The 17,796-nt window shown below is 40.9% G+C and overlaps 1 protein-coding gene across 1 annotated transcript in view; it reads left to right on the top strand.

Moving 5' to 3' along the window:
- cd109 (CD109 molecule) overlaps window positions 1-17,796 on the top strand; it is a 490,209-nt gene that overhangs the window by 66,163 nt on the left and 406,250 nt on the right. The window contains exon 8 of the mRNA XM_069930693.1: window positions 13,978-14,065. Coding sequence (XP_069786794.1) covers window positions 13,978-14,065 — 88 coding nt within the window. The remainder of the gene's footprint in view (window positions 1-13,977; window positions 14,066-17,796) is intronic.

Genomic DNA, 17,796 nt, shown 5'->3' with positions numbered 1-17,796 from the left:
TTTAAAAATATCTATTGCTGCTGGGTTTTGGTATCTTCTGGGCTCATAACACGGCAGACTCACAGATAGCAATGAGGAAGTGAACAGGAGGGAGCTAGGTCGAATCAGAATTAGAATTTATTGTCACAAACATGTCAAAAACATCGTTGTTTTGCGGCAGCATCACAGGGGCAAATATTGCTATAAATTACATTTTTTTTTAAATAGTGAAAAAGTGAGGTAGCGTGGGTCACTGACCCTCAAGTTCCACTCCAGACAATCTGCGGCTCTGACACGTTCTTTTATCTGTTGTCTTTTTTGTTAACTGCAATTCATTAGTGATGTCTCTTGGGCACTCTCCAAACTTTTGCAAAGGCTCTTGGTGCTGATATGTTGAGCATGAGATCTGTTTTGAAGTGTTGGTATGCGACCTACACTAAAAAAAAACCTGCCCCAAATTTATCTCCCAAAAACATATCTATATACAAAACAAACATAACATAATCTGTCACCGTCGACAATTGTGGAGTCCTTGGAAAATTTGTGGATAGCACTTGAATTTCAAGCAGTGTGAGAACTTGTTTTGCGAGCAGATCAGTGGAAATCTCATACACAGTTGGGCAAAGTGGAATTTAACAGAGGGAGACGAGCAAGACCAGCATAATTGTCCTGGTGTGAAAATCGTTCAAGAGTCTGGTAACGCTGGGAAAGAAGCTCTCCTTGATTCGGATGGCGGGTGAATCTTCTTCCTGACAGGAGGGAGTTGAGGAGATGAGATGTGTCTTGTGACATGTTGGCAGCTCTTTGAAGGGCTCCGATTCCAAATGTTGACAACTTTTTTTCTCCCACTGATGCTGCACCACTTGCTGACTTTATCCTGCAGGATGTGTTCAGCGTTGGGGGTGTTACCCAAATGGTTCCAAAAGGTAGCTTACTACCACCTTCTCAAGGGCAATTACAGTGTCATCCATCATGTCTGGTACAAAGATATGTTTTTCCTTTATTAGCCCCTGTGCTCCACAGTTTTATATTTGTATCAAATCAATTCATATGAAATGCATATTCCAGATTTTATTTTGGTTTGACCATGTAGAAATTACAGCACTGTTTATACATCGACCATTCATTTCAGGGCACCGTAATGTTTGAGACATTTGCTTTCACAGATGTTTGTGAGTACTCGGGTATGTTTAATTGCTTCATTGGTGCAGGTATAAGAGAGCTAGGCTGGCTTCTCAGCTTTTTATCACCATTGGAATTGGTAGTTGTCATTTTTCAACAGAATTGTGCCAAGGAAAGTCAAATAAGTCATTATGAGGCTGAAAAACAAGAATAAACCAACAAGAGACATCGTCCAATCTTTAGGATGATGAAAATCAACAGCTTGGAGCATCATTAAGAAGAAAGAGTGTACTGGTGAGCTCAGTAATTGCAAAGGGACTGGAATTTTCAGGAAGATCTCCACTGCAAATGACAGAAGAATTCTCATCATAATGAAAAAAAAAATCACCAAACGCATGTCTGATGGATCAGAAATGCTCTTCAGGAGGCAGATGTGGATGTGTCAATGACGACTGTCCGCAGAAGTCTTCAAGAACAGAAATACGGGGGAAACACTGCAAAATCCCAACCACTAGTTAGCTATAGTTTGTCAAGAAGTATTTAAAAGAGCCTGCAGAATTCTGGAAGAAGATGGACAGATGAGACCAAGATTAACCTGCATCACAGGAGGAGTCACGTGATGGAGTAGTGGCCGGTAGGGGAATACTAGCCCTCTCCAGAAAAGAAGAAATAGAGTGAAGAAAATACAAAGTTCAAGAAACACAAAACATAACAAATAAAAGATATTGTGAAGAAAAGAAAGAAAATGGCACCCAAGAAGGAAAAAGTAAAAACAACGGGAAAAAAAGAAGAAAAGATGCCGGAAGAGAAAGGAGAAGGCCTTACCTGCATGAAGAAACAGGAAGAAAAGAGCCCGCTCCCCAAGGTTGGTGACGACCATGCAGAGTCGTGACCTCCCGACCACTGGACTGCAAAAATGACTCTCTGAGCCAAACAGAAGCACGCAATGTGCACAATAAGGAAAAGAAAACACCGACGGGAGGGGGGCCCAGCTGAGGAGTGAACTAACACAGCGTGACTAGCTGAGGGATGCCCGACGTCAGGGCTCTCAGCTGGAAGAAGAGGAAAGCGACAGGAAAGGAAGTGATAGGAAAATAGAACAGCAACAGGAGGCCCAACAGATGACTAGCCCAGAAGAAGAGGACCAAAAACAAGAAGCCAAGCAAGAAGATGCCCAGCAAAGTGAGGCAAGAAAGTCAACAGGAAAGTCAGAAGAGACACAGATACAAGGAAGAGAAGTAGAAGACACAAACACAGGTGCAGACACGGAAGAGGAGGAAGAAGACCAAGCTCTGCACAGAGAAATAGAAGGTAAAATAGATGGACAGTATATAGATAACAAAATTTCAAGAACAAATGAGAGCATTAAAAGAATGGTTGACATTAGAATTTAGTGAAATGAAAAGAAAAATGAAAAGTACAGAAGAAAAAGTGAGTAGAATAGAGCAGAAATAGGGAAAAGATTAGAAAATGTGGAAGAACGAGAAACGGCTGTAGAAATGGAAGTGAATGACTTGAGAGGAAAATGACAAAAGAGTTAAAGAGTCACAGGAGCCGTTAGCGCAGAAGATGGATACAATGGGAAACTATAGTAGGCGAAACAATATAAAGATAGTGGGCCTAAAGGAAGATGAAGAAGGCACAAATATGAAAGAATTTATAAAAGAATGGTTCCTGGGAAAGCCAGAAATACAGGAAGGAATGGAAATAGAAAGGGCACACAGAACACTAGCCCCGAAACCACAGTGACAACAAAAACCAAGATCCGTTTTAGTAAAATTTCTGAGATACACGACAAGAGAAAATATACTGGAGAGGGCAAGGAATAAAATTAGAGAAAACAAAAAATCTAAAGGACCCCAAAGGTGATCAAAAGCTTAAAAGCGAGCCCAGTTCTCTTATACCTGCACCAATGAAGCAATTAAACATACCTGAGTTATCACAAACACCTGTGAAGCCAAATGTCCCAAACATTATGGTGCCCTGAAATGAGGGAACTATGTATAAAAAATGTTGTAATTTCTACACGTTCAAACCAAAATGTCTACAAATAATCTTGAATAAAATCTGGAACGTGCTCTTTAATCGCGTTTGAATTGTTTGATTGATAATTCTGTGCAGCACTGGGGCAAATAAAAGAAGTGTCTTTGTGCCAAACATTATGGAGGGCACTGTAACTGTCACCTCAGCCCACAGACCTCACCTCCCTTGAAACAAACACAATACTGAAAACATAAATTAAAACCCTTTCCTCCTCACGGGTCCAAGGTCCCCTTCATGGTGGAAGCTCGTAAAACCGTGTGCAGAATAGCGAGCTCAGTCAACTCATCAACTTTTGACGATAGTGGACCAGGATCGAGCAGGTTATAGTTTCATACAGTGTGGAAACAGGCACTTTGGCCACAGTGACCAAAATGTCCTCCCACACAAGTCCCTGCTGTCTGTGTCCTGTATCCGTCTAATTTTTTCTTTAATATATCAACTATACTTTGCTCAAGCAATCCCTCCAGCAGCCCATTCCATTACACCCACCACCCTCTGTATCTACAAAAACCTTCAGGTTTCCAATAAATCTCTTCCCCCTTCACTTTAAACTTGTAGTTTTAAATTCCTCGACTCTGGGCAAAAGACTCTGCCGATCTATTCCTCTTGTGATCTTGTCCACCTCTATGAGATCACCCTCATCCTCCTGCCCTCCAAAGAATAAAGGCCCACTCAACCTTTCCCTGTAGCTCAGGCCCCCTCAAGACCTGGCAACATCCTCATCAATCTTCTCTGCACCTTCTCCAGCTTGACAACATCCTTCCTGCAGCGCGGTGACCAGACTGAACATAATGCTCCCGATGGGACCTCACCAATGTCTTGTATGACCTCCCAATTTTAAATTTTAGAATTTTCTTTTATTTTTCAATATTTTTATTAATATTGAAATTTCACATCCAAAAGTATAGGGCACATATGTTAAAAGTCAAAAAAATACATTACACTTACACCATCATCATTTCATCCAAGGTACTCCACATTTTAATCAAACAAATTATATTGTATTGATTAAAAAAGAAAATCTAAACATGTTAAAATTTTTATAAATTAAATTTAGACATTTTGGTCCACGAGTCCATGCCACCCAATTTACACCCAATTAACCTACCCATATATAAACCATATAACAATTACAGCACGGAAACAGGCCAATTTGGCCCTTCTAGTCCGCACTGATCCAAGTACCCTCCTCTAATCCCACTTACCAGCACTCTGCCCATATCCCTCCATCCCCCTCCCATTCATATACTTATCCAACTCTTTCTTAAATGACAACATTGACCCTACCTCCACCACCTTTCCCGGTAGCCCATTCCACACAGTAACCCCTCTCTGAGTAAAGAAGTTCCCCCTCATGTTACTCCTAAACCTTTGCCTGTCAACTCTCAACCCATGACGTCTCGTATCCATCTCTCCTACTCTCAATGGGAAAAGCATTTCCACATCAACTCTATCTATCCTGGAGGAGTCACGTGATGGAGTAGTGGCCGGTCGGGGAACTCCAGCCCTCTCCGGAAAAGTTTTTAAAAAAACACAGAAAGCACAAAGGCACAAACACAAAAATTAAAATAAAGTGAAAGTAAAGGTGGGAAGAAAATGGCAGCGAAGAAAGAAAAGTCGAAAGCAACGGGAAGAGAAGAAGAAAAGACAACGGAAGAAGAAGGTGAAGGCCTTACCTGTCCGCGGAGGCCCGCCGTGGAGAGAGAAGCCCGCTCCCTAAGGTCAGTCGAAGTCCCGAGCTTGGGACTACAAAAATGGCTCGCGGAGCCAAGCAAAAGTGCGCAACCGCGCATGCGCATGACAAAAAAAACACTGACGGGAGGGGGGATCAGCTGAGGAGTCGATCTCCACAGCTGAGAATGACAGCTATAACACAAGAAGAAGAGAACATAGAAAACAACGAGAACAAGAAAGAAGAGAGTAAAAAGAAATCAAGGAAACAACAGATGACCAACCCAGAGGAAGAAGAAGAAGAAGAACAGAAAGAAATGGAAGAAGAAGAGAAAAGCAAGACAATGGATGTATATTTTTTTAAAGAATATATGGAATCAGTAAAAGAATGGCAAATACAAGAATTTAATGAGATAAAAAGAAGAATTAAAAGTACTGAATAAAAAATGAATAGATTAGAGATGGTCATGTCAGATATAGGAAAAAGAGTGGACAAGGTGGAAGAACGAGAAACAGCCGTAGAAATGGAAGTAGAGGACTTAAAAAAGAAATTAGAAGAATCTAATAAAAAAGTTAAAGAGACACAAGAGCTGTTAGCTCAGAAGATAGATATAATGGAAAATTATAATAGAAGAAATAATATAAAGATAGTGGGCCTTAAGGAAGATGAAGAAGGCAAGAATGTGAGAGAATTTATAAAAGATTGGATCCCCAGGGTCCTAGGAAGACCAGAATTACAAGAAGAAATGGAAATAGAAAGTGTACATAGAACATTAGCACCGAAACCACAGCCACAACAAAAACCAAGATCCATTTTAGTAAAATTCCTAAGATATACAACAAGAGAAAATATATTGGAGAAAGCAATGAAGAAAATAAGAGAAGACAAAAAGCCACTGGAATACAAAGGTCAAAAAATTTTTTCTATCCAGACATAAGTTTTGAACTCCTGAAGAAGAGAAAGGAGTTTAATACAGCAAAAGCGATCCTATGGAAAAAAGGATATCTTCTTAAAATACCCAGCAGTACTTAAAATAGATATTCCAGGGCAGCAAAACAAACTATTCTCGGATCCAGAGGAAGCAAGGAAATTTGCAGAACAACTACAAAACAGACAGAGAGATGAAGACATGTAACGAGAGCAAAAATTACCACGAACTATATGTATGTGTGTATATGGGTGTATGTATGTATATATATATATATATATATATATATATATATGGTAATCATGGTGGGGATCTCCATCGGGCACACAAAACTCAAAACGGTCAACCAGTTTACCTATCTCGGCTGCACCATTTCATCAGATGCAAGGATCGACAATGAGATAGACAACAGACTCGCCAAGGCAAATAGCGCCTTTGGAAGACTACACAAAAGAGTCTGGAAAAACAACCAACTGAAAAACCTCACAAAGATAAGCGTATACAGAGCCGTTGTCATACCCACACTCCTGTTCGGCTCCGAATCATGGGTCCTCTACCGGCATCACCTACGGCTCCTAGAACACTTCCACCAGCGTTGTCCTCCGCTCCATCCTCAACATCCATTGGAGCGCTTTCATCCCTAACGTCGAAGTACTCGAGATGGCAGAGGTCGACAGCATCGAGTCCACGCTGCTGAAGATCCAGCTGCGCTGGGTGGGTCACGTCTCCAGAATGGAGGACCATCGCCTTTCCAAGATCGTGTTATATGGCGAGCTCTCCAGTGGCCACCGTGACAGAGGTGCACCAAAGAAAAGGTACAAGGACTGCCTAAAGAAATCTCTTGGTGCCTGCCACATTGACCACCGCCAGTGGGCTGATATCGCCTCAAACCGTGCATCTTGGCGCCTCACAGTTTGGCGGGCAGCAACCTCCTTTGAAGAAGACCGCAGAGCCCACCTCACTGACAAAAGGCAAAGGAGGAAAAACCCAACACCCAACCCCAACCAACCAATTTTCCCCTGCAGCCGCTGCAACCGTGTCTGCCTGTCCCGCATCGGACTTGTCAGCCACAAACGAGCCTGCAGCTGATGTGGACTTTTACCCCCTCCATAAATCTTCGTCCACGAAGCCAAGCCAAAGATATATATGTGTGTGTGTGTGGGTGTGTGTGTGTGTGTGTGTGTGTGTGTGTGTGTGTGTGTGTGTGTATATAGGTGTGTACATGAATGTATCCGTATTTAAAAGAAAATATATAGAGAATAGATAAGAAGTAATAAGGGAAAGAAAGGGAAGAGAGGAAGTAAGGAAGGAATTAAGACAGTGACCTTTGTTATATATGAAAATTAAAATCTTTTCTGGAGGGGGCTGGCTCGGGAGGAGTTACGGTCACTGTGAAATCAGTTGACGCTTGTGAGTGAATTCGCAAATCCAAATGGAGAGGGGAGATGTGGTTGCCCGACAAGGGATAAAGGGCAACTCAGGAAGGGGAGGGGATAGTGGGGTTAAAGAAATTTTAGATAGGAGAATAAGGGAAATGTTTGATGTTTTAGAAATGTTGTCTTATAAAGTGTTCAAAACAAGAAAGCAGAAATGGATAAGAAGGAAAGGTGATGATGGAGAAACGGAAAGGGAAGATAAACAAAGTATGAAATGGCTATCTTGAACTATAAGACTTTAAATATTAATGGAATACATAACCAAATCAAAAGGAAGAAACTGCTAAATTTACTGAAAAAAGAAAAAATTGATATAGCATTTGTGCAAGAAACACACTTAACTGAAGTGGAGCACAAGAAATGAAAGAGAGATTGGATAGGACACGTAACAGCGGCGTCATATAATTCAAAAGCTAGAGGAGTAGCTATATTAATCAGTAAAAATGTAACAATTAAAATAGAAGAGGAAATAGTAGATACAGCAGGGAGATATGTAATGATAAAATGTCAGATATATTCGGAGTTTTGGAATTTACTCAATGTATATTCACCTAACGAAGAAGATCAAAAATTTATGCAAGATATTTTTTTGAAGATTGCAGACATGCAAGGGAACATATTAATAGGAGGGGATTTCAACCTTCATTTGGATTCAAACATGGATAAAACTGGTAAAAAAATTAACAGAAAGAACAAAGTAACCAAATTTATAATTAAATCGAAGCAAGAAATGCAACTTTTGGATATATGGAGGAAACAACACCCAAAGGAAAAGGAATATTCATATTATTCGGGTAGACATAAAACATACTCAAGAATAGACCTATTCCTGTTATCAGCTCGCATGCAAGACAGAGTTAGAAAAACAGAATATAAAGCTAGAATATTATCAGACCACTCACCCCTGATATTGACAATAGAGTTAGAGGACATCCCTCCAAGAATGTATAGATGGAGATTAAACTCCATGCTATTTAAAAGGCAGGATTTTAGAGAATTCATTGAAAGACAAATTAAAATGTACTTTGAAATAAATACAGAATCAGTGAAAGATAAGTTTATACTATGGGATGCAATGAAAGCGTTCATCAGAGGGCAAATAATAAGTTATGTAACCAAGATGAAGAAGGACTATAATCAGGAAACAGAGCAGTTGGAAAGGGAAATAGTAAATATAGAAAAAGAATTAGCAATGAAGGAAGATACAACTAAAAGAAGAGAATTGGCAGATAAAAAAATAAAATATGAAACACTACAAACATATAAGGTGGAGAAGAACATAATGAAGACAAAACAGAAATATTATGAACTAGGGGAAAAAAACGCACAAAATTCTAGCATGGCAGCTTAAGACAGAACAAACTAAAAGAATGGTATTGGCATCAAGGAAAAAAGACAAACAAATCACATATAATCCAACGGAGATTAATGAAAACTTTAGAGAATTCTACGAACAATTATACCAAACTGAAAACGAAGGGAAAGAAGACAAAATAGATGAATTTTTAACTAAAATTGAACTACCGAAATTACAAATAGAGGAACAAAATAAATTAATAGAACCATTTGAAATAGTACAAATACAAGAGATAATAAAAAAACTACCAAATAATAAAACACCAGGAGAGGATGGATTCCCAATAGAATTCTATAAAACATTTAAAGATTTATTAATTCCTCCCCTCCTGGAAGTAATCAACCAGATTGATAAAACGCAAAGCTTACCAGATTCATGCAAAACAGCAATAATTACAATAATACCAAAGCAAGGGAAAGATCCACTCGCACCAGCGTCATATAGACCAATATCTTTACTTAACACATGTTATAAGATAATAGCTAAACTATTTGACCAATCTGATTGAATTTTTTGAAGAGGTGACTAGGAATGTGGATGAGGGTAGCGCGGTGGATGTTGTCTATATGGACTTCAGTAAGGCCTTCGATAAAATACCACATGGAAGGTTAGTTAGGAAGGTGCAGTCTTTAGGTATAAATTTTGAGATGGTCAAATGGATTGAACATTGGCTGAAAGGGAGAGGCCAGAGAGTGGTAGTGGATAATTGTCTGTCAGGTTGGAGGCCGGTGACCAGTGGTGTGCCTCAGGGATCTGGATTGGGCCCATTGTTCGTTATATACATTAATGATCTAGATGATGGGGTGGTGAATTGGATTAGTAAATATGCAGACGATACTAAGATAGGTGGAATAGTGGATAATGAAGAAGGTTTTCAAGGATTGCAGAGGGATTTGGGCTGCTTAGAAAAGTGGGCTGAAAAATGGCAGATGGAATTTTATGCTGATAAGTGTGAGGTGCTTCATTTTGGTAAGAAGAATCAGAACAGGACATATGTGGTAAATGGGAGAGCATTGAGGAATACAGAAGAGCAGAAAGATTTAGGAGTAACGGTACATCGTTCCCTGAAGGTAGAAACTCACGTGAATAGGGTGGTGAAGAAGGCTTTTAGTATGCTGGCCTTTATCAATCATTGCATGGAATATAGGAGTTGGGAGGTGATGTTGAGACTGTATAAGACGTTGGTGCGGCCTCATTTGGAGTTCTGTGTGCAGTTCTGGTCGCCTAATTATAGGAAGGATATAAACAGAGTGGAGAGAGTGCAAAGAAGGTTTACCAGATTGTTACCTGGGTTTAAGCATCTATAGTACAGGGAGAGATTGGACAGATTAGGTCTTTATTCTTTGGAGCTTAGAAGGTTGAGAGGGGATTTGATAGAGGTATTTAAGATTATGAAAGGGATAGACAGAGTGGAATGTGGATAGACTATTTCCGTTAAGAGTAGGAGAGATTGAAACAAGAGGACATAAGTTAAGAGTTAAGGGGCAGAGGTTTAGAGGTAACATGAGGGGGAACTTCTTTACTCAGAGAGTGTTAGCGGTGTGGAACGAGCTTCCGGGAGAAATAGTGGCGGCAGAGTCAATTTTATTATTTAAGAAAAAGCTGGACAGGTATATGGATGAGAAGAAGGTGGAGGGTTATGGTCATTGTGCAGGTAGGTGGGACTAGAGAGGAGTGTTTGGTTCGGTGCGGACTAGAAGGGCCTAATGGCCTATTTCCGAGCTGTAATTGTTATGTTATGTTATGTTATATTAGCAAACAGATTAGCTGACTATGCACCAAAAATAGTAAATCTAGACCAAACTGGATTTATTAAAAAAAGACGAACAACAGACAATATTTGTAAATTTATTAACTTAATTCATGCATTAGAAGGAAATAAACCTCCAACAGTAGCGGTTGCTTTAGACGCAGAGAAGGCCTTTGACAGAGTAGAATGGAATTATTTATTCAAAGTACTACAAAAATTCAGTTTACCAGAGAAATATATTAATTGGATTAAAGCATTATATAAGGGACCATTGGCGAAAATGACAGTAAATGGATATATATCGAAACAATTTAACTTCAGCAGATCAACAAGGCAGGGATGCCCACTATCACCTTTATTGTTTGCGTTAGCCATAGAACCACTAGCAGAACTGATAAGAACAGAAAATAAAATAAAAGGGATAAAAATAAAAGACAAGGAATATAAAATCAGTTTATTTGCAGATGATGTAATAGTATACTTAACAGAACCAGAAATATCAATAAAAGAATTACATAAGAAATTGAAGGAATATGGAGAAGTGTCGGGTTACAAGATTAACGCAAATAAAAGTGAAGCAATGCCAATGAATAATGCGGATTTCTCAAATTTTAAGAAGGAATCACCATTCAGATGGCAAATGCAAGCAATAAGATACCTAGGTGTACAAATAAATAAAAAACTCGGCCATCTATATAAACTCAATTATTATACACTAATGAAAAAATTACAGGACGATTTAGAGCATTGGAAAGACTTACCACTAACACTAATAGGAAGGATAAACTGTATTAAAATGAACATTTTCCCAAGGATATTATACCTATTTCAGGCATTGCCAATACACTTGACAGAGAAATTCTTCAAGGAGTTAAAGAAAATAATAAGGACATTTTTATGGAAAGGGGGGAAACCGAGGATAGCACTAGATAAATTAACAGAATGGTATAAACAAGGAGACTTACAACTGCCATACTTTAAAAATAATTATAGAGCCGCACAATTAAGATACCTATCAGATTTTTATCAAACAAGAGAAAAGCCAAATTGGACTAGATTAGAACTAGATAAAATAGGGGAGAAGATACCCGAACATATATTATATAAATGGGATGAAAAATTGTTACAACGTAGGAATGCTCCAGTATTACATCATCTGCTCAATATTTGGAAGAAGATTCATGTAGAAAGGAATAATACAAATTACCAATTACCAAAACTAATACTGACGCAAAATCAGCTAATCCCTTTTACAATAGATAACCTTTCCTTTAGAGAATGGGAGAAAAAAGGGATCAAAAGAATAGAAAATTGCTTTTCAGGAAATAAATTATTATCCTTTGAACAAATGAAGGATAAATATAATATAACTCACGATACAGTGTTGGCATACTACCAACTGAAATCCTACTTGAAAGACAAATTGGGAAGCAGTCTGAGGTTACCAGAGGGAAGTAATTTTGAATATGTGATTACAGATACAATGACAATCAAAAAATTTATAACAAACATGTATATTAAACTATAAGAAAAGGAGAATGAGGAAACAAATGGTAAAACTAAACAAAAATGGGAGCAAGATCTAAACATAAAGATAAAGAAGGAAACATGGGAGAAGTTATGCTCTGGAACTATGAGAAATACAATAAATACAAGGTTACATATGATACAATATAACTGGATACACAGGCTATACATTACACCTCAAAAGTTAAATAAATGGGACTCAACAGTATCTGACAGATGTTTTCGCTGTAAAAAGGAAATGGGAACAACAATTCATGCAATCTGGACGTGTCAGAAAGTGAAAACATTTTGGGAAGATCTAAACCAGATATTAAATAAAATCACAAAAAGCAACATACCAAAAAACCCAGAGATCTTCCTCCTAAGTTACATAAAAAACAAAGAATTTGGACTTGATTTGGATGGAGCACAAAAAAGATGTGTTAGGATAGCCCTAGCTGTAGCAAAAAAATGTTTTATGTCAGCCAGGAAATTAGAAGATAACTTGAGGATACAACAATGGTACATAGAAATGAATAAATGTATTCCATTAGAAAAAATAACATATAATTTAAGAAATAATATAACAATATTTGAACAAATATGGGAGCCATACATGAAACACAATAGAGAAAACCTACCGGGGACATCTACCACCTAAAATGATAGAAAGAGAAGGAAATGAAAAGAATTGACTCAGTGGAACTTCTTGTTTATTTTTATTGAGTGACAACATTGTTTGACGGGTTTAATGTATCTTAGATTCTGAACTTTAAATGAATGGGAGGGGAGGTAGGGAGGGTGGGATGGGAAGAAGGAGGGGTGGGGGGGAGAGAAAACGACACTGTATATATTTGAAAAGGAAAATGTATGTATCTTGATCAATGTGGTTTATAGTGTGAAAAAAAAATTAAAAAAACTCTATCTATCCCTCTCATTATCTTAAACACCTCTATCAAATCCCCTCTCAGCCTTCTATGTTCCAAAGAATAAAGACCTAATTTGCTCAATCTCCTTGATGCTGAAACCCAGGCAACATTTTTGTAAATCTTCTCTGCACTCTCTCTATCTTGTTAATATCCTTCCTATAAATCGGTGACCAGAACTGCACACAGTACTCTAAATTTGGCCTCACCAATGCCTTGTACAGTTTCATCATTACTTCCCAACTCCTATATTCTCTGCACTGATTAATATAGGCAAGCAGACTAAAGGCCTTCTTCACCACCCTATCCACATGCGCTCCTACCTTCAGGGAACAATGCACTGTTATTCCTAGATCTTTCTGCTCCACTGCATCCTTCAACGCCCTCCCATTTACCACATATGTTTTGCTTTGATTATTCTTTCCAAAATGAAGCACTTCACACTTATCAGCATTAAACTCCATCTGCCATCTTTCTGCCCACTCCTCTAAGCAGTTTAAATCGGTACATTTCGAACAGTGGGAGGAAACCAGAGCCCCCGGGGAAAACTCACACAGATATGGGGAGAACGTGCAAGCTCTTTACAGAGATCGCGGGTTTCGAACCCTGGCCCCGATCCCTGACACTGTAATGGCATTGTGTTTACCGCTACATTAATTATGCCACCCCCAATTCTGTACTCAATATTCTGACTGATGATGGTCAATGTGTTGAAACCTTTTTGACTACCTTATCTACTTGTAATGCCACCTTCAAGGTACGTACTCCCAGATTCCTCTGCCTTACAGCACTCTACCATTCACTCTGTAGGTCCTACCCATATTAGACATTCCAAAAAGCAGCACCCCACATTCCTCTGTATTATAGGGTGGTACGGTTGACGTAGCAGTTAGCACAATGCCTTGACAACGCCAGGATCGGGAGCGGACTGGGGTTTGAATCCCACGCTGTTTGTACATTCTCCCCATGTCTGCGTGGGTTTTCTCTGGTGGGGGGGGGGGCGTGTTCAGCTTCCTCCCACCCTTTGAAAACGTACCGGGGTGTTGGTTAATGTGGTGTAAATTGGGCGGCATGGGCTTGTAGGGCTGAATTGGCCTGTTACCGTGCTCCATGTCTAAAAAAAATCCATCAACTACTCACCCAATCAAGATTCTGCTGGAATCGTTGGCAACAGTTTTCACTGTCTGCAATACATTTTAATGTTATCTGTAAACTTGCTGATCATGTCATTGCTATTGGTTTGTTTCCTTCTTTCCAGATACCTCTATGGGAAACCTGTGAAAGGAAATGTAACGGTCACACTCTCCTTGCCCGTCTTCTCTGAATCGCTGACCAAAACATTTGAGGTACTTTTGGATGTAGTTTATTGTTTGAAAGCTGCAACCTATTGTATACAGCACAGAAACAGGCTGTTAAGCCCAGTTATCTTGAATATGGCAGCGCTGCCATGTAATGGTCAGTTTGGGCTTTTCCTTACATCAGCGGTTTGTGGCCAAGATGGTGGCATCCACTCTCTGCAGCCCAGACAATAAAGGGGGCTACAGGGTCTGGGATATCAGGACACCAGAGTGGGAGAACACCCCCTCACTACCCCTCTCCCCCACACTCCCCAAAGCTGGGAAACCACCCTACAGGGAAGGTGACCACAGCAGTGAGGGTGCCGATGGCGAGTGGTCTCCTGAAGGGTCCCAGGCACTGACCAGCTTCCTGATCATATATGGGGTGGGGTCACAGCTGGACTGAACAGGAGACCCTATGGCTGGAGGAGTGCAGGAGGCGAATCTATAGACACTCGATGTCACTGAGGGGGGAGGTGGGGGGAAACTCTCTTTTGCTTTTCCTTCTCTGATTGTTGGATCACCGGGCGAGTGGTACCTCTGTGTGTTTCTTTACAGCAGGCAGAGTTTGACTAATTTTGTTGGTACATAACGAGAAAGGAAACACTAAGTCTAGAATACGTTGGTGTTGATACTTTAGAAAGAAGGAAAGATTTACCAGGATGTTGCATTGGAGAACATCTTATGAAGCAAGATTGACTAGGCTAGTGTGACAAAGGATAAGAGGTGACTTAATAGAAGTATATAAGATTATGAGGGGTTTAGATAGGGTGGACGGCCGGCATCTTGCTGGCAATGGCCAATACCAGATGACATCAGTTCCGGAGCACTACGTGACTGTGTTCTTAACCCCCTGTTCTACTCTACTGCTCTACTCTACACCTCCCACTGTGTGGCTACGACAATAACACCATCTACAAATTTGCTGACGATACCACGGTAGTGGGTTGTATAAAGGAATCAGCAGACGGGATGGAGATTGAAAACTTGGCCGAATGGTGCACCAACAACAATCTCTCACTCATTGTCACCAAAACTAAGGAGCTGATCGTTGACTTCAGGAAGGGAAAGCCAGAGGTGTCTGATCCAGTGATCATTGGGGGATCAGAGGTGGAGATTTAGGTTCATTTAGGTTCTTAGGACTCGCTATCTCGGAGGATATTTCCTGCACCCAACACACTAACGGCATCATGAAGAAATCACGTCAGTGCCTTTACTTCCTCAGGTGTTAGCGGAGGTTTGTATGACACCAGAAACCGTGACAAATTTCCACAGATGTGTGGTGGAATGTGTAGTCTGGTCTGGGAACACTAATACCCCTGAGCTTAAAGCCTTCCAAAAGGTAGTGGACACAGCCCAGGACATCACAGGCAAAACCCTCCCCTCTATTGAGTACATCTACAGGGAACACTGCTGTTGGAGAGTAAGAGCGATCATCAAAGACCCTCACCACCCGGCACACGTCCTATTCTTGCTGCTGCCATCAGGATAGAAGTGTAGGGGCCACAAGACTCACACCACCAGATTCAGGAACAGCTGCTCCCCCTCCACCATCAGACTCCTCAACAACAAACTCAATCAGGGACTGATTTATGGACTCTTACTTATGCACTTTATTGATTTTCTTTGTTCTCTCTGTATTGCACAGTCAGTTTGTTTACATTTGTTATCTGTTTATAGTTCTTTATTTGTTTACGTGTTTTACACCGTGTACAGTTTATTTTTTGCACTGCCAATTGGTGGTAATTCTGCCGCACTCTTAGGAAAAAAGAAATCTCAGGGTTGTATGTGATGTCGTGTATGTACTTTGACAATAAATCTGAAATCTGAAGAAAGGTTTAGAGGAGTCATTAAGGGGCAGAGGTTTAGAGGTAACATGAGGGGGAACTTCTTTACTCAGAGAGTGGTAGCCATGTGGAATGAGCTTCCGGGAGAAATAGTGGCGGTGGAGTCAATTGTATTATTTAAGAAAAGGTTGGACAGGTATATGGATGAGAAGAAGATGGAGGGTTATGGGCATTGTGCAGGGAGGTGGGACTAGAAAGGGGTGTTTGGTTCGGTGTGGACTAGAAGGGCCTAATGGCCTGTTTCCATGCTGTAATTGTTATGTTATGTTATCAGGGCTAAGCTTCCTTACACAGAGTAGTGGGAGGCTGGAATGCATTGCTGGGGATGGTGGTGGATGTGGGTACAATTGGGACAGTTTAAAACTCTTAGACAGGCACATGGATGTAAGGACAATAGATGGTTGTGGGTAAGGGTTAGATTGTTGTGGAGTAGGTTCCTATAGGTCTGCACCACATCATGGGCCAAAGGGCCTGTGCTGTGCTGTAATGTTCCATGATGCACCCCACACCAGGTTTCTCCCACCCCTCCTGATACCAGGTTCACCTGTTGCCCTTCTCTTTCGCTCTTCGACCACCTGTGCTCCTGAATTCTAACACGCAGGTTTGCCTGGTGGCCTGAGCTCCTTCCCCTGCTCTTCCTTTTCCCCAGCCTCTTGCCCCATTCTTTTGCTGATGTATCCGTCTCATGCACTGACCAGACTGAGACCACCCGCAAATTGGAGGACCAACATCTAGTCTTCCGATTGGGCCCACTACAGCCAGACGGCATTAGCATCCACCTCACATTCCATTAGATTCGCCTCCCCATATTTCCATACGTTTTCTCTCTCAATCCCTCTGCCTCCTTTACCCCAGCTCTGCTTTCACAGAGCTAAAAGCACCTCAGCCCTCTCCAATCAATTCTCACCTTTCCTCCTATTCATGTCCAATTATCATTTTTGGTCTGTGGCTCTGTGCCTCTCCCCCTTGTTTCTCCCCAGCCTCTTAATTCAGGTGCCTGGATGTTTTTCACTCCTACCTTGAGGGAGGTCTCAGGCTGGAAATGTCTCCTTTGGATGTTGATTGACCGGTTGAGCTCCTCCAGCATCTCTGTCCGTTTTTACTACAACCACAGCATCTGCAGACTTTCATGTTTGAATTTTAATTCAGGCACCTGTCCATGTTTTGTTTATACCTTGAAGAAAGGCCTCAGGCCCGAAACATTGGTTATATATCTTTGGATGTTGTGAGACCTGCTGAGTTCCTGCAGCATTGCTGCGTCTTTACCCCATGATGGGGGCAGGTTTTCTCTTCCTACCACCCTCTGGTAGCTCTAAATTGCCGATGTTACTTACTGGTAAGTAGTCCCAGTTAAATAGTACCAGTCTTTTCTGTCAGTGTAGCTATGTTTCCGACCGGACAGCCTAGATTTAAAAGGGAAGGGAAAGATTCAGAAGGCACCAGAGAGGCAACATTTTCACCTGAGGGAGGTGGGTGGGGGGGTCTGATGGGTTAATGGAGTGAGCTGCCAGAGGAAGTGGTAGAAGTGAGGGACCATTACAACATTCGAAGGACCTATCGGCCGGTGCGTGGATGGAGAACGTTTGAGAGGAATGCGCAAATGGCTCTTTCTCAGGTGGACAACTTGGTTGGCGTTGACGAGTTGGGGCAAAGGGCCTGTTTCCGTGCTGTAAAACATGGAGAATCCACTATTTTGAACAATGCACAGAAGTGCTAAAGGAACTCAGCAGGCAAGTTGGCGTCTGCAGAAAGCAAGAGGAGAAAGAAGCAAAAGACAGTCCCTTTAGAGGCACCGAGTGCCCATGGATTTGCCTCCAGCTCGAATCATAGGGCAACACAAGGTCCAGGTGCAAACCTCCGATGCAATTGGTGCCCGAGGCCCCTTCTGGAGCC

This window comes from Narcine bancroftii, chromosome 4 (assembly GCF_036971445.1).
Source record: "Narcine bancroftii isolate sNarBan1 chromosome 4, sNarBan1.hap1, whole genome shotgun sequence".
NCBI classification, from domain to species: Eukaryota; Metazoa; Chordata; class Chondrichthyes; order Torpediniformes; family Narcinidae; genus Narcine; species Narcine bancroftii.
This window is presented reverse-complemented; position numbering and strand designations above follow the sequence as displayed.